This window comes from Setaria viridis, chromosome 8, assembly GCF_005286985.2.
Source record: "Setaria viridis chromosome 8, Setaria_viridis_v4.0, whole genome shotgun sequence".
In the NCBI taxonomy this organism is placed as follows: domain Eukaryota; kingdom Viridiplantae; phylum Streptophyta; class Magnoliopsida; order Poales; family Poaceae; genus Setaria; species Setaria viridis.
In genome coordinates, this window is record NC_048270.2 from 970,372 (window position 1) to 988,191 (window position 17,820).

General features: G+C 45.9%; 3 protein-coding genes across 3 annotated transcripts; all 3 read right to left on the reverse strand.

Moving 5' to 3' along the window:
• Positions 1-1,803: 1,803 nt before the first annotated feature.
• Positions 1,804-2,638, reverse strand: LOC117866414 (non-specific lipid-transfer protein 1). The gene is made up of 2 exons (XM_034750616.2): positions 2,188-2,638; positions 1,804-2,085 (listed from the first exon to the last, which is right to left on the reverse strand). Exons 1-2 carry the CDS (start codon positions 2,541-2,543, stop codon positions 2,076-2,078), a joined length of 366 nt encoding a protein of 121 aa, XP_034606507.1. The 5' UTR covers positions 2,544-2,638; the 3' UTR covers positions 1,804-2,075.
• A 7,987-nt stretch (positions 2,639-10,625) lies between these two features.
• On the reverse strand, positions 10,626-11,528 carry LOC117833717 (non-specific lipid-transfer protein). Its single transcript, XM_034713311.2, has 2 exons — positions 11,069-11,528; positions 10,626-10,947 (listed from the first exon to the last, which is right to left on the reverse strand). The coding sequence occupies exons 1-2, from the start codon at positions 11,410-11,412 to the stop codon at positions 10,938-10,940; spliced, it is 354 nt and encodes a 117-aa protein (XP_034569202.1). The 5' UTR covers positions 11,413-11,528; the 3' UTR covers positions 10,626-10,937.
• Positions 11,529-13,759: 2,231 nt separating this feature from the next.
• On the reverse strand, positions 13,760-14,573 carry LOC117833716 (non-specific lipid-transfer protein 3). The gene is made up of 2 exons (XM_034713310.2): positions 14,115-14,573; positions 13,760-14,028 (listed from the first exon to the last, which is right to left on the reverse strand). Exons 1-2 carry the CDS (start codon positions 14,465-14,467, stop codon positions 14,019-14,021), a joined length of 363 nt encoding a protein of 120 aa, XP_034569201.1. The 5' UTR covers positions 14,468-14,573; the 3' UTR covers positions 13,760-14,018.
• Positions 14,574-17,820: the final 3,247 nt, after the last annotated feature.

A 17,820-nucleotide genomic window follows, 5' to 3' on the forward strand; every position in this document is an offset into this window, starting at 1 on the left:
ATGAAATTACTTGAACACCTTCACGCGGCCGCGCATTCATCATGAGAATCGATGGATTGCGACGAGGGTGTGGCAGGGCAGGCGTCGCCTTTGAGTAACATGCCCTTTAAAATTACTATTCGTTTTGATTTTTCTAGATCCATACCTTTTGCTATGCATCCAGATATATGGTATGTTTAAAATTACTATTCGTTTTGATTTTTCTAAATCCATACCTTTTGCTATGCATCCAGATATATGGTATGTTTAGATACGTAGAAAAAGTAATGTATCTGAAAAATTAAAATGAATAGTAATTTGGGATGGAGGGAGCCGTTAGCTACCACATTTTTGTTACTGGCTAGCTAGTGTGCATGTCGTTAGCTGTACTTATACGTGGAGCTGCATGCAATAAGTAACTAACAATGCTATTCGATCAAACCATCACTACTCGTGCTACGTACTGAAAGAGAGGTCGCCTTCTTCCCCAAACCATCCAAGAAAACATGGAAGCAGTTGGGCCACTTTCCTACTCCACGATTCCTTTGGTGCACATCGTTGGTGCGACGGCGGCGGCCGCAGTAGTGGAGCCGGAGGTAGGGGATGAGGAAGTTGAGGTTGATAGTGCAGACGATCGAGGACACACAGCATCAGGTTGGGGTACACTAGTATTGGATTGGGGCAACAACCGGTACTAGAGGGTGGGTAGCGCATTAGTACCGGTTGAGGGCATCAACCGATACTAATGTGCACCCTTTAGTACCGATTGTTGCCTCACCCTCTTTAATACCGGTTGTGGCCACCAACCGGTACCAGAGGGTGGGTGTACCGGTTGTTGGCCCCAACCGGTACTAAAGAGGTCGTATCGGGTCCAAATCTAACCGGTACAAAGTCTCAGGATAAGAGATTATATTTCTAGTAGTGCGAGGACACACAGCATCGCGCTGAGGATGACGACCATGTCAGCGTCGAAGCTAGCGTAGCTCCCTCCGCCAGCGGGCGGCTGCAGGGATCCGCCGACCATCGCCGGGGTGATGAGCAGTGGCGCCGAGGATGCATCGACGGCGTCGGCGGGGCTATCGCCGAGCATGCGCGTGGTGATGGCGCGCTTTTGCTTCAGTGAGCGTTATGGCCTGTGTGCTAAAATATTTGGTGCCGCACGTGTCAATGTCGTGGTTGTCGCTAAGAGTAGTCGCTCCCTGCACCTGATGTCGCAATATAATGCATGGATGACTGGATCGCAAGAACAGAGCAAGAGGATGTTTCTTTTTTGTTTGTTTGCCACGAGAGTCGATTGAGACGTACGTGTAGTAGGCAGGAGACTCGTCGTAGCCGCTTGGGTCCACGTCACTTCTGCCAGTTCCGTGCATCGCATGCAGCTGTGGATTACGTTTAATTTTATCAGCTTAATTTAATTTGTGCCTTCCGTTCCGTGTAAGCAATTAATGTTAAGCTCTGCTGGGCACTGGCTAATAGTATGATCAGTAGCTGTACTTGCCCATGGAGCTGCAAGTGTTTGTTAGAATTTGTTGATTAGGTGCAGAATTTGGCTTAGCGACAGCGTCGAACCTGGGGCCACCTTTTCCTATTATTCATACCGTTCCTCCGTGTATGCTCATACTTCCATGCATTTCCTTCCAACAATACAGGTTCCGTCCCGCAAAAAGTATCTCTTTATGTTTATTTTGATCAAGTTTACAAAAGTATCAATATTTATAACACTAAATAGGTATGTATGAATAGGTATGTTATGAAAATATTTATAATGAATGATGCACCAGGATATATGGATGTTAAATCAGAGCACGCACCACCGACAGCAACTGAGCAAAACGATTAATAGTAGCACTATTCCTTCTTCAAACAACACAAAGGTGCATATATGTCATATGATGGAGCGCACATCGTCCGAGAAGCTAGCTTCCAGAACTTTGCGACACATACACACATATATGTGCACATACGCATACAGAGTATGACAGTTACTATGTATAAGATGATCGATGATGCTGCTGCTGCTGCCACAACTTTATTTTATTTTGCTAGCTCGCTAGTTTCTGATGGAGCTTCATCATCAGGTAGGATTGATGTGCAATTTAGCTGACCCTGCGCCAAAGAATCGATGATAGAGACACGCATGTGTATAAGTGAGACATGTAGGGTTAAAATACTGCAAATAGGTGGATGGTGAATGGAGCGAGTACGTACTTGTTGCAGTCGGTGGACATGCTGATGGGGAATGGCACGGAGACGCCGCACTTGCCGGGGATGCCGGCGACGGTGCCCATGTTGAGCTTCTTGATGCTGCCGGCGAGGCTCTTGAGGCACCGGCACGCCGCCTGCCGGTCCGCGCTGGTGCGCGCCGCGCTGTTGAGGCTGCGCACGCCGCCGCAGCAACCCGAGGGCATCGCGTTGGCGTTCCCCGTCGCGTACGGGATGCACGGCGCCAGCGACGACGCCACCTGACCGCAGGTGATCGCCGCCGACGACGACGCCACCAGCGCCGCCGCCGCGAACACCATGGCCAGGGCGAACACCGCCTGCATCTTCCTCATCGGAGCCATTGTGTTATACAATCGGTCGCGTGTGCTAATAAGCTGCTAACCAACTGCTAGCTCGATCGATGAGTGTGGATGGCTGTGGGGGATGGAATGAGCAGGATCATGAGGGTTTAAATAGATCAGGGAGGAGCTATAGGTAGCATGATTGAATAATGGTGGTGGATTAATGGCCATCGCTGCCAGGTCGTTGGCCGTTGGACTAGAGTACTGGAAGTAGTGCTGCAATTTTCCATCCATTTAATTTATCAGCTCATTTAATTTATCGGTCGCGATCCAAGCCCTTGTTTACTTCCGGAGGTGCCAAATTGGCATTTTACCATAAATGCGATACTGTAGCGTTTCGTTTGTATTTGTGAATTATTGTCCAAATATTGACTAATTAGGCTCAAAAGATTCGTCTCGCAAAGTACAACAAAACTGTGCAATTAGTTTTTGATTTCGTCTACATTTAGTACTCCATGCATGTACCGCAAGTTTGATGTGATGGGGAATCTTCTTTTTGCATAGTGTCAAAGTTGGGAGTTTGGAGGGAAGTAAACAAGAGCCAAATGTACGAAGAATGATGCATCACATATGTGGATGTTTCTCGCTTGTTATAAATTCCGAAATTTTACCTCTTCACTATGTACACACATCCAGTTACTGTGTTACATTCTGTACAACAAATGCACAGACTCCCATCCTACGTCCCCGCAAAACTAAACTAAATGGAGACAACTACTAAATCTTTTCTTGATTTGAAATAAAAAACATGATATCTCCTAAAACCGCAAGTCCGATTTTAGATCAATTTGAAGCAGGTTGTGTACCTAACACAACGAGATCCATAAAGGCTATATTTGATGAAGTTTTTTTAAGTATATAATTGTAACTAAGTTATACTTTGAGTCGAAGAACGTCTGCAACCCAATTGCAACTTAGACAACCAACCACATGACTCCACCTCACAACTCAACCCACCCACCAGGAAGCACACATGCAGGGAATTTTTTTCTTGATTCGAAACGAAAAAAATGCAATATCTCCTAAACCGCAGATCCGATTTTAGATCCGTTTGAAACAGGTTGTTGTAAAAATGTGCTTAACACAACGAGATCCATGAAAGCTATATTTGATGAAGTTTTTTTAAGTACGTAATTACAACGAAGTTGTACTTTGAGTTGCAAGAACGTCTGCAACCCAATTGCAACTTGATTGTAGCCTGTCACTTGTTACTTATTGTTGACGCTGGATTTTGACACGTGTATGAAATCAGCGTCAGAGAAGGAGAAAGGCGACCAGTACGGCAGCTAGAAGCTACAGTTGGGAATCGGCCGATTAAGCTACAGTGTTTCGGCCGACTGGCAGAGGGAGTTGATAAAGGCTGGCCGATTGGGAGTCGGGATGGTTTGGCCGGTATGGGCCTAAGGTGGGCCAAGATGAAGATTAGCTGAAGATAGAGATTGGCCCGTGGGAAAATAATAACCAACTTGGGTACGAGTTGTGTTTGTAAATATTTATTATCGTTTTAAATTAGAAATACATACTAGTCGGTTAGGAAATTAGTTGTGGTAGGGTATAAATAGCTGCCTCGAGAGGCTTGTAAAACAACATCAATCAATACAACAACTCTACTTTTTCCTTGTACTTTACTTTCAAGTCGGCGACTTCGCCAAAAACCTTTTTCTTTCACGAGTTCGTACAGGTTGGCAGGACTGCATCGACACGATCTCCGGCCGATTCTGTAAGTTCCGCTTATCGAGTAATATCTGAGCCTTAACTTCAGGTGCAACGCTGTTGTTTCGTTTAGATTTATTCACCAGTTATCGATATCAACTAGAATCATATGTTTTACCTGTTATTTTAGTTTTTATCACCAGTTATCCAGCTTGAGGTACGAACTGTTGGCTTTTATTACCTTTACCCTTTATCATCACATAGCCGATTAGCGAACTGTCGGCTTTTATTACTTTTATCCTTTATCATCACATAGCCGATTAGATCTATCCCAAGTGTTTCTTCTGTAGTGTTGTTTAGGTTGCTCTAGTAGTTTTCCTTACAATTGCTACGTGATTATCGGCTATTTTATAGCCGGTCGTCTCTACCGTAAATCGGCCGATTCGTTGATACACTTTTCAAGGCAGATCGGAAACCTAGCCGATCGAAACCCCCGGAATTTAATATTATTCTTTCCTTGTCAATCAACAGGTCAGATTGACTGGCACGTTGCGCGAACCGCACCAGGGCAATAACCCAAACAGGAGCTAATCAGATTCTCCCGGGTCGTGTGTCCGACGATGAGGGTCATCGGCCGATTTTTAGCACCAACATTTATTGTTGTAATTATTTAATACTCAGTTGCAACCCAGTTGCTACTCTAATTGCACCCAGATATGCTTCCTATTGAATAGAATTGCAACCAGTTACTAGCCAATTGCAACTAGTTACTACTGATTGTAACTAGTTACTACTCAGTTGCAACATGGTTGGTACTCTAGTTGCAACAAGGTATGGTTGCAATTCAAAATTGTAACTTGATGTGATTATAGTGACTAGATGCATATAATACACAGAGTTATAACTAGTCGCAACTCGGTGGTAGACAGAGTTGTAATCGGTAGCACATTGATATGCAACTCGCTTAAATGATAAAAAAAATATTCATATTGGATCTAGTTTTGTTAAGCATAGTTTTTTTTGAGTCAGATGCAACAAACGGTTTGTCAATCGGGGTTATAGTTTAAAAGAAAATTTTGTTTCAAAGATTCGAACCAACAAAAGATTACATGCATGCTGTCTGATGGGATTTGTATGCTAGATGGCTTTACGTGGTAGGTGAAAGATATAAATTAACTTAGGAAGTATGCACCACATGTTTGGTTGGGTGCGCTGGTTGCTCCAACCTGGTGCGCCCGTTGATCTAGGTGCATTCTATGTACAGGTACCCAAATGTATTATAGCACAATTAGAATTTTCGCAACGGCAACTGAGCTCTCTGCTTGCTGCCAACTTGCATTGATCAACCTAACTACTACAATAATGTTACGTGTGGCATTTTCTGCGATTCCCTGAGGAAGCGGCATCTCAACAGTAATAAGATCCAATAAGGATACCCTGCCGATGCGATGATGCATACATACATTCCAAGAAACCAGTTGTCACCATGCGTCGATCGCATTGTAAAGAAATTAACTAGCATTCCAAAAAGTAGTTTCCGGTCGCCGTCGTTTAGTAATCTCATGTTCAGGGTGTTGCAGTGTAGTTAACCTAGTTATCAGGTCAAGTAGCAAGCCCAGCTTCCATCAATCGATTCATCATTTGTATTTGACAGTAGTGGCGGCCTCAAAATGTTTGTTGCCACGTCTCTGTACATGGATGCAAAGACTAGCCAGCCAACAATGCAAGCTTCTATCCATCACCAGCAAACATTCCATTGCTATAGCTAACTGGCATTGCTCTCTCTCTCTCTTCCATACGCACGTGGACGCTTCTCAGCCACGACCTTGTGTTCGCATGCAACCAACTAACTTCAATTCCAACTTCACATCATGCATGTTATTGTGTCTAGCGCCGTATTATTTGTTGGCTCCTTAATAATAAAGAGCTGATCATCTACAATATTTATTGTCTTAATAATAAGTAAATGAAGCAACTAAGTTTGTCTCGTAGAACCTATAGAATTACCATATCGTTTCTTTTTGTGGGTAAGAAAATTACCATATTATTAGCTAGTAAAGAGAGAGAGAGAGAGAGAGAGAGAGAGAGAAATATTGTGTGATCACCACAACGACAAGGATTGATCATGTGTATAGGCTGTCTTTTTCCTACTATATATTATAGCTACTAGCAGGTTCACGGGTTCTACATACGTTGACGCTCTCACTCTCTAACTGATTGATCATGATCACTCTTATTCGTCTCTATTAACAAAGACTGATCTTGTGTATAGGCGGTTGTCATATTTTCCTACCCTTGAACTGCCAAGGGAACGGTTTAAATTTTTTTAAGTGCTCCAGCCAGGACCACTAGTCCAAAACCTGGTGAACCAACAGTAAATTAAACTTGCAGTGATGACAATTTCTTCGGTAGTGCTACTTCACAGTTTCTATATGTTGAAAATCTTGCTCTAGGACCTTATGCTTTCTACACTACTCAAACTCATAGCTCCATACTGCTAGTAGTTTGGTGCAAATTAAATCTCCCTTCACAGTAATATCTCATTTGGAAAGGAAACACTGCTCTTAAGGCCTTTTACTGACACTACTAGAGAAAATGGCTCTAGTGCCGGTTGGGAACCCCCTCTAGTACTGGTTTCGCAACCGGTACTAGTAATTCGGTACTAAAGGATATTAAAAAAATTTAAAAAACAAATCCCCGCCTGCAACCCCCCGGCCCCACCCCACCCCCACCAATGGCCACCGCCGCCAGCCCCTCCGCCCCCGCATCCGCAACCGCTGCCGACCACCACCGCCAGCCCCTCCCCCCCCCCCCCCCCCCCCCCGCCCCACATCCACCTCCGCCTGCCGCCCCGCCTCGCCCCGCCGTCGACGCCGCCACCACCTCACCTCGCCCCGCCGCTGCTTCTCACCGCCAATGAGGGGAGAGCGGCGGGGGGGGGGGGGGGGGAAGGGAGGCAGTAGAGGAGGAGGAGAAGGAGGAGACTTTGTGTGAGAGAGAGAGAGGAGGAGGAGACTTTGTGAGAGAGTGAGGAGGAGGAGGAAGGGATCATATAAGAGCCGGCCAGTACGCGGAGAGAGAGAGAGGGATGAGCAGCCCCCCACCCAGTACTAATGTGCCTTAGGGCCTTTAGTACCGGGTGGGACCCCCACCTGGTACTAAAGGGGGTCACGGGGACTCCTCGGGGGCTATCCATCAGATCCGGTACTAATGTTAATATTAGTATCGGGTCAGAAAGTGACTGGTACTAAGCTTCGGGACGAGAGGTTATTTTTCTAGTAGTGTAAATTAGCTCGTAGCTAGGCCGGTACGAAGAAAAAAAAATCATGAGCCAACATACTTTTTAAGACATGGAGATATGATGAAGAAACAAAATCCTCTTTGCTTATCGTTATCTAGGCTATGGTAACGGAAGTGGAAAGTACATATGAGAATATAGGCCCAACATACTTTAAAGTAAGATAGATGTTCTGGAATTACTTATTGGAAAAAAAAAAGGCCCACTTGGATAGGAGAACTTTTCTTCGGCCTCCTTGTGTGGACTCAGTGGAGTAGCCCAAGCGAGCATGTGGATGACTAGATAAATTGGCCCTAGGCCCACTTTATTTATCTCTCTTGAAGAAAATTCCATACATCCGGTGTGCAAACCCATGACTTTGCAACCCCGATGCCGATGCATGCCGCGTGGATGGACTCGGGATCTGACGAATCGCGCGCAGCGGCTCAATTCCCAGACGAACGGTGTATCTAGGTGCTGGCGGCTCGTCTCCAGGCATGCCCGTTCTCGGCTCGGCAACTTATCCCATCGCATCACGGTCGCTTGCCTGCTCCACGTCGCCGCCGCCGCCACCGCCACTGGTGCTGCCTTCTTCCTCCGGCAGTGCTCATATTGGAGGAGCTCGTCATCCTCCAACCTCGTATGCTCGCTTGATGTCTATAGGACCATGTCCTCTTTTGTTCAGATACAGTAGAAGGAATCATTACTTGTTCAAGTGGTGCAGTTGTTTTGCTTCTTTTGTTCCCTGCAGTTCGAGATCTAAAGGTGCAGCAGCAAGCATTTTTAGCATCTCTCGGACCTCTGTATTTTTCTTTGTGCGCTAGTTTCCTTGGTTCTTGAGTTCAGCAGTTGAAGCAACAGCTCGACAGCAGTGTAGCTCAGGTGCTCTGCTCTGCTGAGGAAATGATATTGCTCTTCCCCTTTGATGCCTGTTGTAAAGCACATTGTACCTAGCTACTACTGTAAAGCACATTGTATATACTATTGACTGAAATGATATTGCTCTTCCCCTTTGATGCCTGTTGTAAAACTGATTTTTTTTTGTGCAGCTAATTATTCTATCTTCACCTAACAATTGGTTGCAACTTCACCTACCAGAACGATAGGTGTTGTCGCTTTGGTGTATTGTAGTGATTAAGTATTGCAGAGAGATTTTGTGTAGTGATCGAATTGTACATGTAGAGAGACTTTGTATTGATAGGATCAAGTGTCAATGTATAATGTATCTTTTTATCTGAAAATACATATGGATTTTAACTGATGCCACCAGATTTCACATTCTAAGCATTTCAGAGTATGAACATTTTAGATCAGAGAAACAATCATATTTTCAAAGAATCACAATCCAGATTTCTGGCCACTCTTGAGCTGAACAACATCGATGTCCTTGAAAACCTGGAGCGTCACCCGCGTGATGAAATCAGTTCCCTGAACTCCCACAGGCCTCTAATTTCGAAAATGAAAGCATAAGGAGGAACAATTAAATATCAGAATACTCGTCACACGTCACCCATATTTGAATCTTGCCAACCCAAGAAGAACAAAGATGATTCGGAAATTCAGATGCTCATCATGTGAAGCAGGCCTGCTCTAGCAACTGCATTCCGAGAGGGAGCGGCAGCGACAGAAGGACGCGACTTCGTGGAGAGGGAGGAGGCGACGGCGACGGCAAGACGCAGCAGCGTGTAGAGGGAGGCGGCAGTACACGGGATACGGGACTGCATTGACAGCAGCGGCGCACGTTGAACGGGAGCCGAGCCGACTGCCGAGAGCGGGCGGCGGGCGAAATAGCGCTGGGAGTCGAGCTGCTGCAACTTTAGCTTGTGGGCACACGCCCTCGTCAGGATCCGTCGGATGGTCGCGCCGTCCACGCGTCGCTTTGCGGGAGCAGGTATGCACACGATATGGTTTGCATACCGGATGCATGGAATTTTCTTCCCTCTTTTCTTATTTATCTTATTTTCTTCCATTTATTTTTCGCCACATTTAATTTTTGTTTGCTTTCATATCTTTGTCTAATTTTTTGAATTATCATCTTTCACATGCACATATATATACATAAAAAAGAACAGTATTATTATTATGTAACTCAGAAGACACTAGAGCTACAAAATTTGGTAATGTGATTCACGGAATTTAGTTGGTTCTAAGATTAGACTTAAAAACTAGATGACAGAATAACCAACGGAGAATAATAAACTAAACTACTTTGATTTGGTTTATTTTGTTTCCATATAAAACTTTTATAAATTTTCAAAACAAACTGAACTCAAATCACAAATTCAAAACAAATATCAACGTCGACTCGTAACAAGATTCGTATCAGAGTTTCTTCTTAACGAGAGCTGGATACCTCGAAGACTATCCATGTTGGATCTTGTTATTAGGAGTATCCATTCCGGCTCATAACAAGAACCAACACGAACCCAAGGTTTGTTATGCTAATGGATAACACTTGGGGGATATATCCATGTTGCGGGCTTGCGGCTCCTATATTAAGCTGGCACGGATGACTTATTCGTTCCAACTCCAACTGCACTGATGCGGATAAACGAATGTATATGAGTGTTTTTATAATGCGTACTTTGTAGTGCTATTAGTGTCAGTCGTTTTACGCATCGATGCGAAAGGACTTGATGCACTTTCGACCGGCACGTATGATCCGATATGAACAACGTTCTCTGTGTTAGTGTGGCTTTTGATAGACATGGTAAATACTTGTAATTTGTTAGTTTATGCACCAAAATACCAATTAATCCGGCTTTCGAATTATCTCATCCTTACGGCACACCTAGTTACGTTTTCTAGTTTATTTTCTATTTGATCCAACGATTTTTTTCTTTATTTTTCAGGTTAACTGATTCATGTATTGTGTGGGATGTACTGTCTATTTATCTTTAATATAATCACCTTTCCTTTGAAGAAATGACTTGTATTGGTTGCGAGCATTGTGTGCCGATAGAAATGTATGAGTAATTTTCAAGTGATCCAATCCCCATCCTAGCTAACACTAAATATTGTGTTTTTGATCCAACTATCTAGGATGGAGGTAGAGCAATATGTTGATTTTACGCACTTAGGACGAATAGTAAAACTGTAAAAGAATAAAAGTGCAGAGAGACGAAGCAGAAAGCATCGAAACTCATGGAGCATACCAAAAACAGAGGTGTAGTATGTATTATAATAAGGTACTGGACAAGGTACAGACTCGGTCTCCTCCATAAACGGAAACGGAGGAGCACGCAAAACGTAGCAAGGACGACGACGACGACGACAGAAGGATCGGAGGACTCCGCTCTCTCACATGAACGACGACACACACTACCATGCAAGCGTATAATAGCGTACACGACGGCGGAGAGAGATCTTATTCATCAGTCAACTCATACATGTATAGGTATGTAGCGACGGTGGAGGCAGGCAGGCTTCGGAGCGGTGGAATGGATCATAGATCCGGCGGTCGTTTAGCTCACCCTGCAGCATGAAGCAAGAATCAGTATATGCATTTCATGCATGCAGTGATTAATTTGATTACTTGCTGGTTGAAGCAAAATTAAAGTCGAAGATATGGATGATTGATCGAGGTGTTAATTACCTGGAGCAGTCGGTGGAGGTGCTGATGGAGTATGGGATGCTGACGCCGCACTTGGATGGGATGCTGGCGGCGTTGCCGGCGTTGAGTCCGCTGATCCCCCTGGCGGCGTTCTTGAGGCAGTTGCAGGCGGCGCGCCTGTCGGCGGTGGTTGTGGCGGCGGAGTTGAGCCTCCTGACGCCGCTGCAGCAGCCGGCGGAGGGGGCGGAGCCCTGGCCGCGGGCGTAAGGGAGGCACTGGCCGATGGCGGAGTTGACCTGGCCGCAGCTGATGGCGGCCTCGGAGGCCGCCGCGGCGAGCAGCACCACGGCCACGACGGCGAGCACCACCACCTGAGCGCGAGCCATGCTGATGTGCGTGTTCCTGTGCTAGCTGCTAGCTGCGCTGTGGTCGATGGATCGGACGATGTGCTCTACAAGCTGCTTGGGAAGAATGTGCTTTGCTTTGCTGGTGAGGAGGGAATGTTGGTCTTTAAATAGGGTCTCGATCGACCTAGCTCTCTGTGTGGTTTGTGAGCGATGACTGACGAGGACGGAGACGGGGAGCTGCTAGCTGATGGGTGCATGCATGGCCATGCCCATGCCCATGGTGTGTTCCGGTCGTCGGTGGATCCCTGTCGTTGGTGTCGGTCTCGATCGACCGGATGGGAGTTAAGGGACCGGCAGGAGGTGGTTGGGAGTTGGGCCAGCAGATGATGGTCGGTGTGCAGTTGAGGCAGCACGCATTCAATTCATTCAGTGTCAGTGATCGAGGGTTTGGGGGGTGGATGCGAGTGCTTATCGATGATAATTGTACGTTTAAACATCATACCAATCCATCCGTCCATTCGTTTACACGGATCGATCCTTCCAGCTGTAATCTTCCCACAATAGTTAATGCATGGCTGCAACCAGAAACAAATTAAAGACACGTACTTTGCAGGAGGTTAGCCGTTGGTAAATTCATTAAGTGATGAATTGTCCAGAAAATTGTAGACGACGACGTCGGTGCTTGTTGTGCTCCAGAGTGACAGACAGATGCACAAGCACGGAGCACCGACGGTTCGTTGCCGAAACTCGTTTGTGCACCCAGACCCTCCAGCTGCAGCCATCGAGCTGCTAGCGATGGACAACTGCATGGGCCGGACGTCGCGACTGTGGTGTGGATCGACACACCGCTACATGCTTGTACAAGCCGCTGAGTACGAGTGAGGGAAGCGGTGCAACTCGTACACACTTGACATCTGTCCAAGTCCATGCATCTACATGCATGTATCTGCATGCTCCATAAGAAAAAAAAAGAAGAACGGTCTCGGACTGCGTCGGGGATCTGAATCGGGATACTAAATGCCACCCTCGCTGAACCGTCACCAAAGGTAAGCAACGTTTACTTAAGCGTGATTGTAGGAAATAATGTTTGGACAGAGCAAAGGAGGTCCGCGATGTTTACTTAAGTGTGATGGTAGGAAATGATGTTTGGACAGAGCAGAGGAGGTCCGGTTTCGCTTCGTGGGATCAAGGAAAAAGTCGTGAAGGTCCAGGACACCTTCGCATATAGGTGACACGTGTCCTGCATCAATGTCCTGCCAAGTGCTAATCGCGACACGTGTACCTACGAGTGCATCAAATAGCGGTCTCCTATACACCGTAGGAGTACTATGTATTCATGGCCTACTTAACTTTTATTCGCGGACACTTGCTAGAGCGGGCACGCAAGGCTTGCAACTTTGCAAGTGGGTCGGCGTCCCACCGTGGAGAGTCATAGCTGCTTGGCACATGCATTCCCCTGTGCCACCAACCTCTTGGCCCTCTTCTAGAACAAACATAAAGATGGCACTATTATTGGATTAAGGTCATGTTACTGTTGTTGTGCATAAGATCATTCCACAGATTTACTAATTTTGTCGTCGTTTCACCCGTATGATCATGTGTTTATGAGACCATTATCACTGTGTTGTACATAAAGCCATTCTTAATGAAACTCCACCCCTCTCTCTTCGTAACCATCTTGTTGTGCCATTAAAGTTGTACGTGTCACATCATTTAATGAAATAAACTCTTTTGAAACACTAGTCTTCTTCTCCCTCATGCGGATACTCACACAAATATATACACTAGTGGTGCTCTGAAACGAGCTGCACCAATTGCTTAGCTAATAATGGGGTGACTTTTGTTTTATTCTTGCTCAATTTTTTTAACAAATAAAAATTATGGCATGCTATCGTGTTTTTGGGCTCATCCCAGAAAAAGGTGAAAGAAAAGCCAGCAAACAAAACAGATCAGCCCATATACAAAACAGGAACAAGCAATTTTATACAAAAAGGAAAAGTCTATCTAACACCCTTCAACTATCGTGTGAGATAGAATTTGCTCCTCCAAAGTGTGGCGCTAGGTCTCTCACCTCCCTTGCTTGGGCCGAGACCGAAAACAAAGCCCATAAAACTAGAAAGGCTTTGAAAAGCCCACATCCGGATTTCAGGCCATAGCCGTACGGCCCAACAGAAGACTGTTGCTGTGCATTCAATGCAGTCCAAACAGAGTGGTTTTATTCTCTCTCTGAACCAGGATGCATGCAGAAGCAGGGGCAAGGCAACTGGCAGGAGGCAGGGCCAGGCATTGTCACAACTCATGAAGAGCGAGGTCACCACTTGCATATCCGATAGACTCGCGCGCACTACTAAAAAAAAAATGCGTGTATCGAAAAGGATGGCACATATGATCCGATACAAAGAGTTTATTCATTCAGAGAGCTGCCTGCCTATAACGAAGCATATGCAGCAACAGGAAAAACAGAGGCCCAGCAAACCCGGTCATGAGCAAGGCAAGGATTGTATTGCTGGCCTAGCAGCTGGTACGACGACGACAGAGATATATAGATGCATATATGGTGTAAAGGTAAGGTAGTAAACACGAGTGATCACTGCTCCGAATCTGATGACCGACATCCATCCATATGATGCCCTGCCACCTTCTGATCAGTTAATCCTGCATAAAACAGGTAATAATGGTCAACAAGAAGGAAGAATCTGAAGAGATGATGATGTGAGTGGTAATTAAGCAGTAGTAGTTACTTGGAGCAGTCGACGTTGGGGCTGATGGGTACGCCGACGCTGACGCCGCACTTGCTTGGGATGTTGGCGGCGTTGCCCATGCTGGCGCCGCCTCCGCCGAGCCTGCCGGTCATGCTCTTGAGGCAGGTGCAGGCCGCCTGGCGGTCGGCGGTGGAGGAGGCCCTGGTGCTGAGGGACCTGACCCCGTTGCAGCACGCCGTCGACGGGGACGCCGCGCTGCCCATCGCGTACCCCAGGCACGGCACCACCGCCGACGTCACCTCGCTGCAGCTCACGGCCGCCGACGCCGTCTCCGCCGCCACCAGCGCAGCCAGCACGGCCACCACCGCCACAACGGCAACGCGAGGAGCCATTGCACACGCAACGACAAGTGTATACTGTGTGACTACTGATCTGATCAGTGAAGTGTAAGCTAGCTGATTGTTTGGTAGTATTAGCTTGGATTGTTGAGCTTGTGACGGGGAGGCAGGGTATAAGTAGGGAGTGAGGTGAATTTTGGAGGGTGGTGATCTGGCCTCGTAGTACTGCTGCGTACATGTGCATGAGTGCAGTGCACCGGTGGTTGAGAGCACCAAACCTGCAGTTGACCGTACGTAGTAGGACGAGATGAATGCATGCACGTGATCGTGCCTCGTTCCAAATTACAGGTTGTTTTAACTTTTCTAGATTCATATATATTATTATGCATCTAGATATAGTGTCCACTCATTATACATACGTACTACTAGCCACAACTTCAATCGTTTCAATTCGTTCGTAATAAAGTAGAGCAAGCCCTTGTTTACTCCACCCCCAACTCCCAACTTTGCCACTATGCAAAAAGAAGATTCCCCATCACATCAAACTTGCGGTACATGCATGGAGTACTAAATGTAGATGAAATTAAAAACTAATTGCACAGTTTTGTTGTACTTTGCGAGACGAATCTTTTGAACCTAATTAGTCAATGTTTGGACAATAATTCACAAATACAAACGAAACACTACAGTGTGCTACAGTGCCGGCACAGTAATTTTGGCACTCCCAATTTTGGCAACTAAACAAGGCCCAAATAAGCATCTAATTAAGGGCCTGTTTGGTTACCATGAACTAAAATTTAGTCTACCTATTTTAGCCCCTTTTAGTCCCTAAAGTGCCAAACAGCTGGACTAAAATGTGGACTAAACCCTTTAATCCTCTAGTCCAAGAGGGGTGGACTAAAATGGACTAAAAGGCCTCGGAGACACCCCTACCCCTCATTACTCCCCATCCCACCCGTCCGAACCCTACCTCTCCCTGCTGCCAGCGCTCTCTTCCTCCAGAAGCCTCGCCGCTTGCTCACATCCCCGCTACCGCCGCTCGCTCCCCTCCCTACTCCCGTCGCTCGCTCTCCACGCCACCGCCACCGCCTCCTCTCGTACCCACGCTGGAGCCACCACCCCCGCTCCTCCCCACGCCATAGCACCTGGTCCTCCCCACCACCGCATCCATCATGGATGGCCACGAGAAACAGTACCGGGACTTCTTCTCTCAGGCGAGTTCTTCATTGGCGGCTACCCGCAACTTCCCTGCTTCCCTGGACGCCGGCGACGAAGACAACTTCGGCCCCTTCTCCTCGCCGGCGGTCCACAGCCTCTCCGATCCCCTGATGCGCATGGAGCCTCGACCTCAACTCTCAAGCCGACGGCTTCCCCCACCTTGGCTCCTACCAGGAATATCTCCAGGCGATGATGCTGCCGGCAACCAAGGGCTACCTCTCCTTGCCCCTGGTGGCAGATCTGCCGCGGAGGAGGCTGTGGAGGTTGCCGCTTGAGGTCCATGACCACTAGAGCGAGATCCGGTGGAGGCCAAGGGGGAGGCCGTGGGGGATCCGTGTCTACCTGCGAAGGCAGAGGGGAAAGCCGTGTGGGATCGATGGTACACCGTGGAGGCCGTGGATCCTCGGTTGCCGGCCACAGCTATGTTCCTCCAGAGCAACTAGGCGCAATCGAGGATGAAGAAGACGATGGCTCTAAAGCTCATTCCCACTCGGTAAGATCCAAGCTCCTCTGCTTTCCTATGATGTGAATTTGTAGCTGATTTTCTGTGATGTCAATTTGTAGCTGATCTCCTGTGCTGCTGGTTACTTGTCATGAGTTGATTATGATTATGATAAGCTCCTCTACTTTCCTGTGATGTGAATTTGTAACTGATTTCCTGTAATGTCAATTTGTAACTAATTTCCTATGATGCCCTTATTTGTCATGAGTTGATTATGATTATGATAAGCTCCTCTGGTTTCCTGTGATGTTAATTTGTAGCTCATTTCCTGTGATGTCAATTTGTAGCTGATTTTCTGTGATGCCCTTATTTATAGCTGATAATATTTTATGTAATAGAATCAATTTGACAAGGCCAATTGGTCCTAGGAAAACACACATATTTTCTGTGATCTAGCAATTGAACAAATAAGGGCAAGGAATTGCTTGAATGGTACAATGTCAGGTAGAGGTTATAATGTGGCGATAAGGTTTTTACACAAGAACTGGCCTCAAACATTCTACCAAACAAATGAGGAATAGATGGACACAATGCAAAACTCTATACACATTCTGGGTTATGCTTAATAACCATACTGCTTTAAACCGGAGAGCTGATGGAATAATCATAGCATCAACATCCTTTTGAAAAAAGAGACAGAGGTAAAATATCTTTGAACCTTGTTATCACATCTTCAATGCTGCGGTTATGTCTTCATGTTTGTGATATAATTCATCTTTGTTTGTCTGTTTGTTTGTGTGTTTCAAAAAAAATCTGAATGTAAGAAGTTTCAGTATGGAGTACCTACTTATGTTGACCAACTAGCTGAAATATTTCATGGGGTGACAGTAGATGGATCAATCTCTTGCATCCCTAGTCAAGCACCTTATGACTCTAAAGGAGCATATGATGATGAGGAAGGTGAAGATGCAGATGGAGAAGGCTTTTGAGCAGTCCAATGAGTAGTAACAGCCGCAAGAGGGCAAGCAACACTACAGATACAACTACAAGTCCACCCAAGAAAAGCAAAAGTCCAATATTGAAGATGTTTCAAGGGCTGATTATAGAGTTACAAATTGCAAAAAATAAGGAAGAAGAAACACTAGCTCAACTTACAAACAAGAAGAGCCGGCAGAAGAAGGAGATCAAACAAGATATAGCAAGATGTCTGGAATTGGCTGTGGAGTGTGGAGCAGATTATGACTCAAAGGAATACTACATGGCTATTGAAATGTTTAGTTTTCAATATAATCAACAAGTCTTTTACCAGTTCAAAAAGAATGAAAACATGTTGAAGTAGTTGAAGAGATGCTACCAGGACTACAATTGATTTGATGTTGTAACTTAATTTATATGGAACATAATTTGTGTGTGGAACATCTGTGTGCTGAACTTTTCATGTGTTATGAACCTTTTGAATATTTTTTGAATTTAGATGCTGCTACTGGGATTACATTACATTTTCTTGCTTGTTTGTTGCTGGTTAGTTGATGCTGCTGGTTACTGCTACTTGATGCTGTGTGTTGAACTTTTCATGTTGCTGCTACTGATTATTTGCTACTGGTTACTGCTACTGATTAATTGCTGTTACTAATTACTTGCTACTATTGATTGCAGGGGTCTGATGATGATTAGGAAATAGCAGAATATGTCTTGAAGTGTCAGAAGAAGAGGAGAAGACTTGCTATTATGGCTAGTGCCATTATCG

Coding starts and splice junctions, on each gene's coding strand:
- LOC117866414 (XM_034750616.2), bottom strand. CDS start 2,543: ATGGCTCCGATGAGGAAGATGCAGGCGGTGTTCGCCCTGGCCATGGTG.
- LOC117833717 (XM_034713311.2), bottom strand. CDS start 11,412: ATGGCTCGCGCTCAGGTGGTGGTGCTCGCCGTCGTGGCCGTGGTGCTG.
- LOC117833716 (XM_034713310.2), bottom strand. CDS start 14,467: ATGGCTCCTCGCGTTGCCGTTGTGGCGGTGGTGGCCGTGCTGGCTGCG.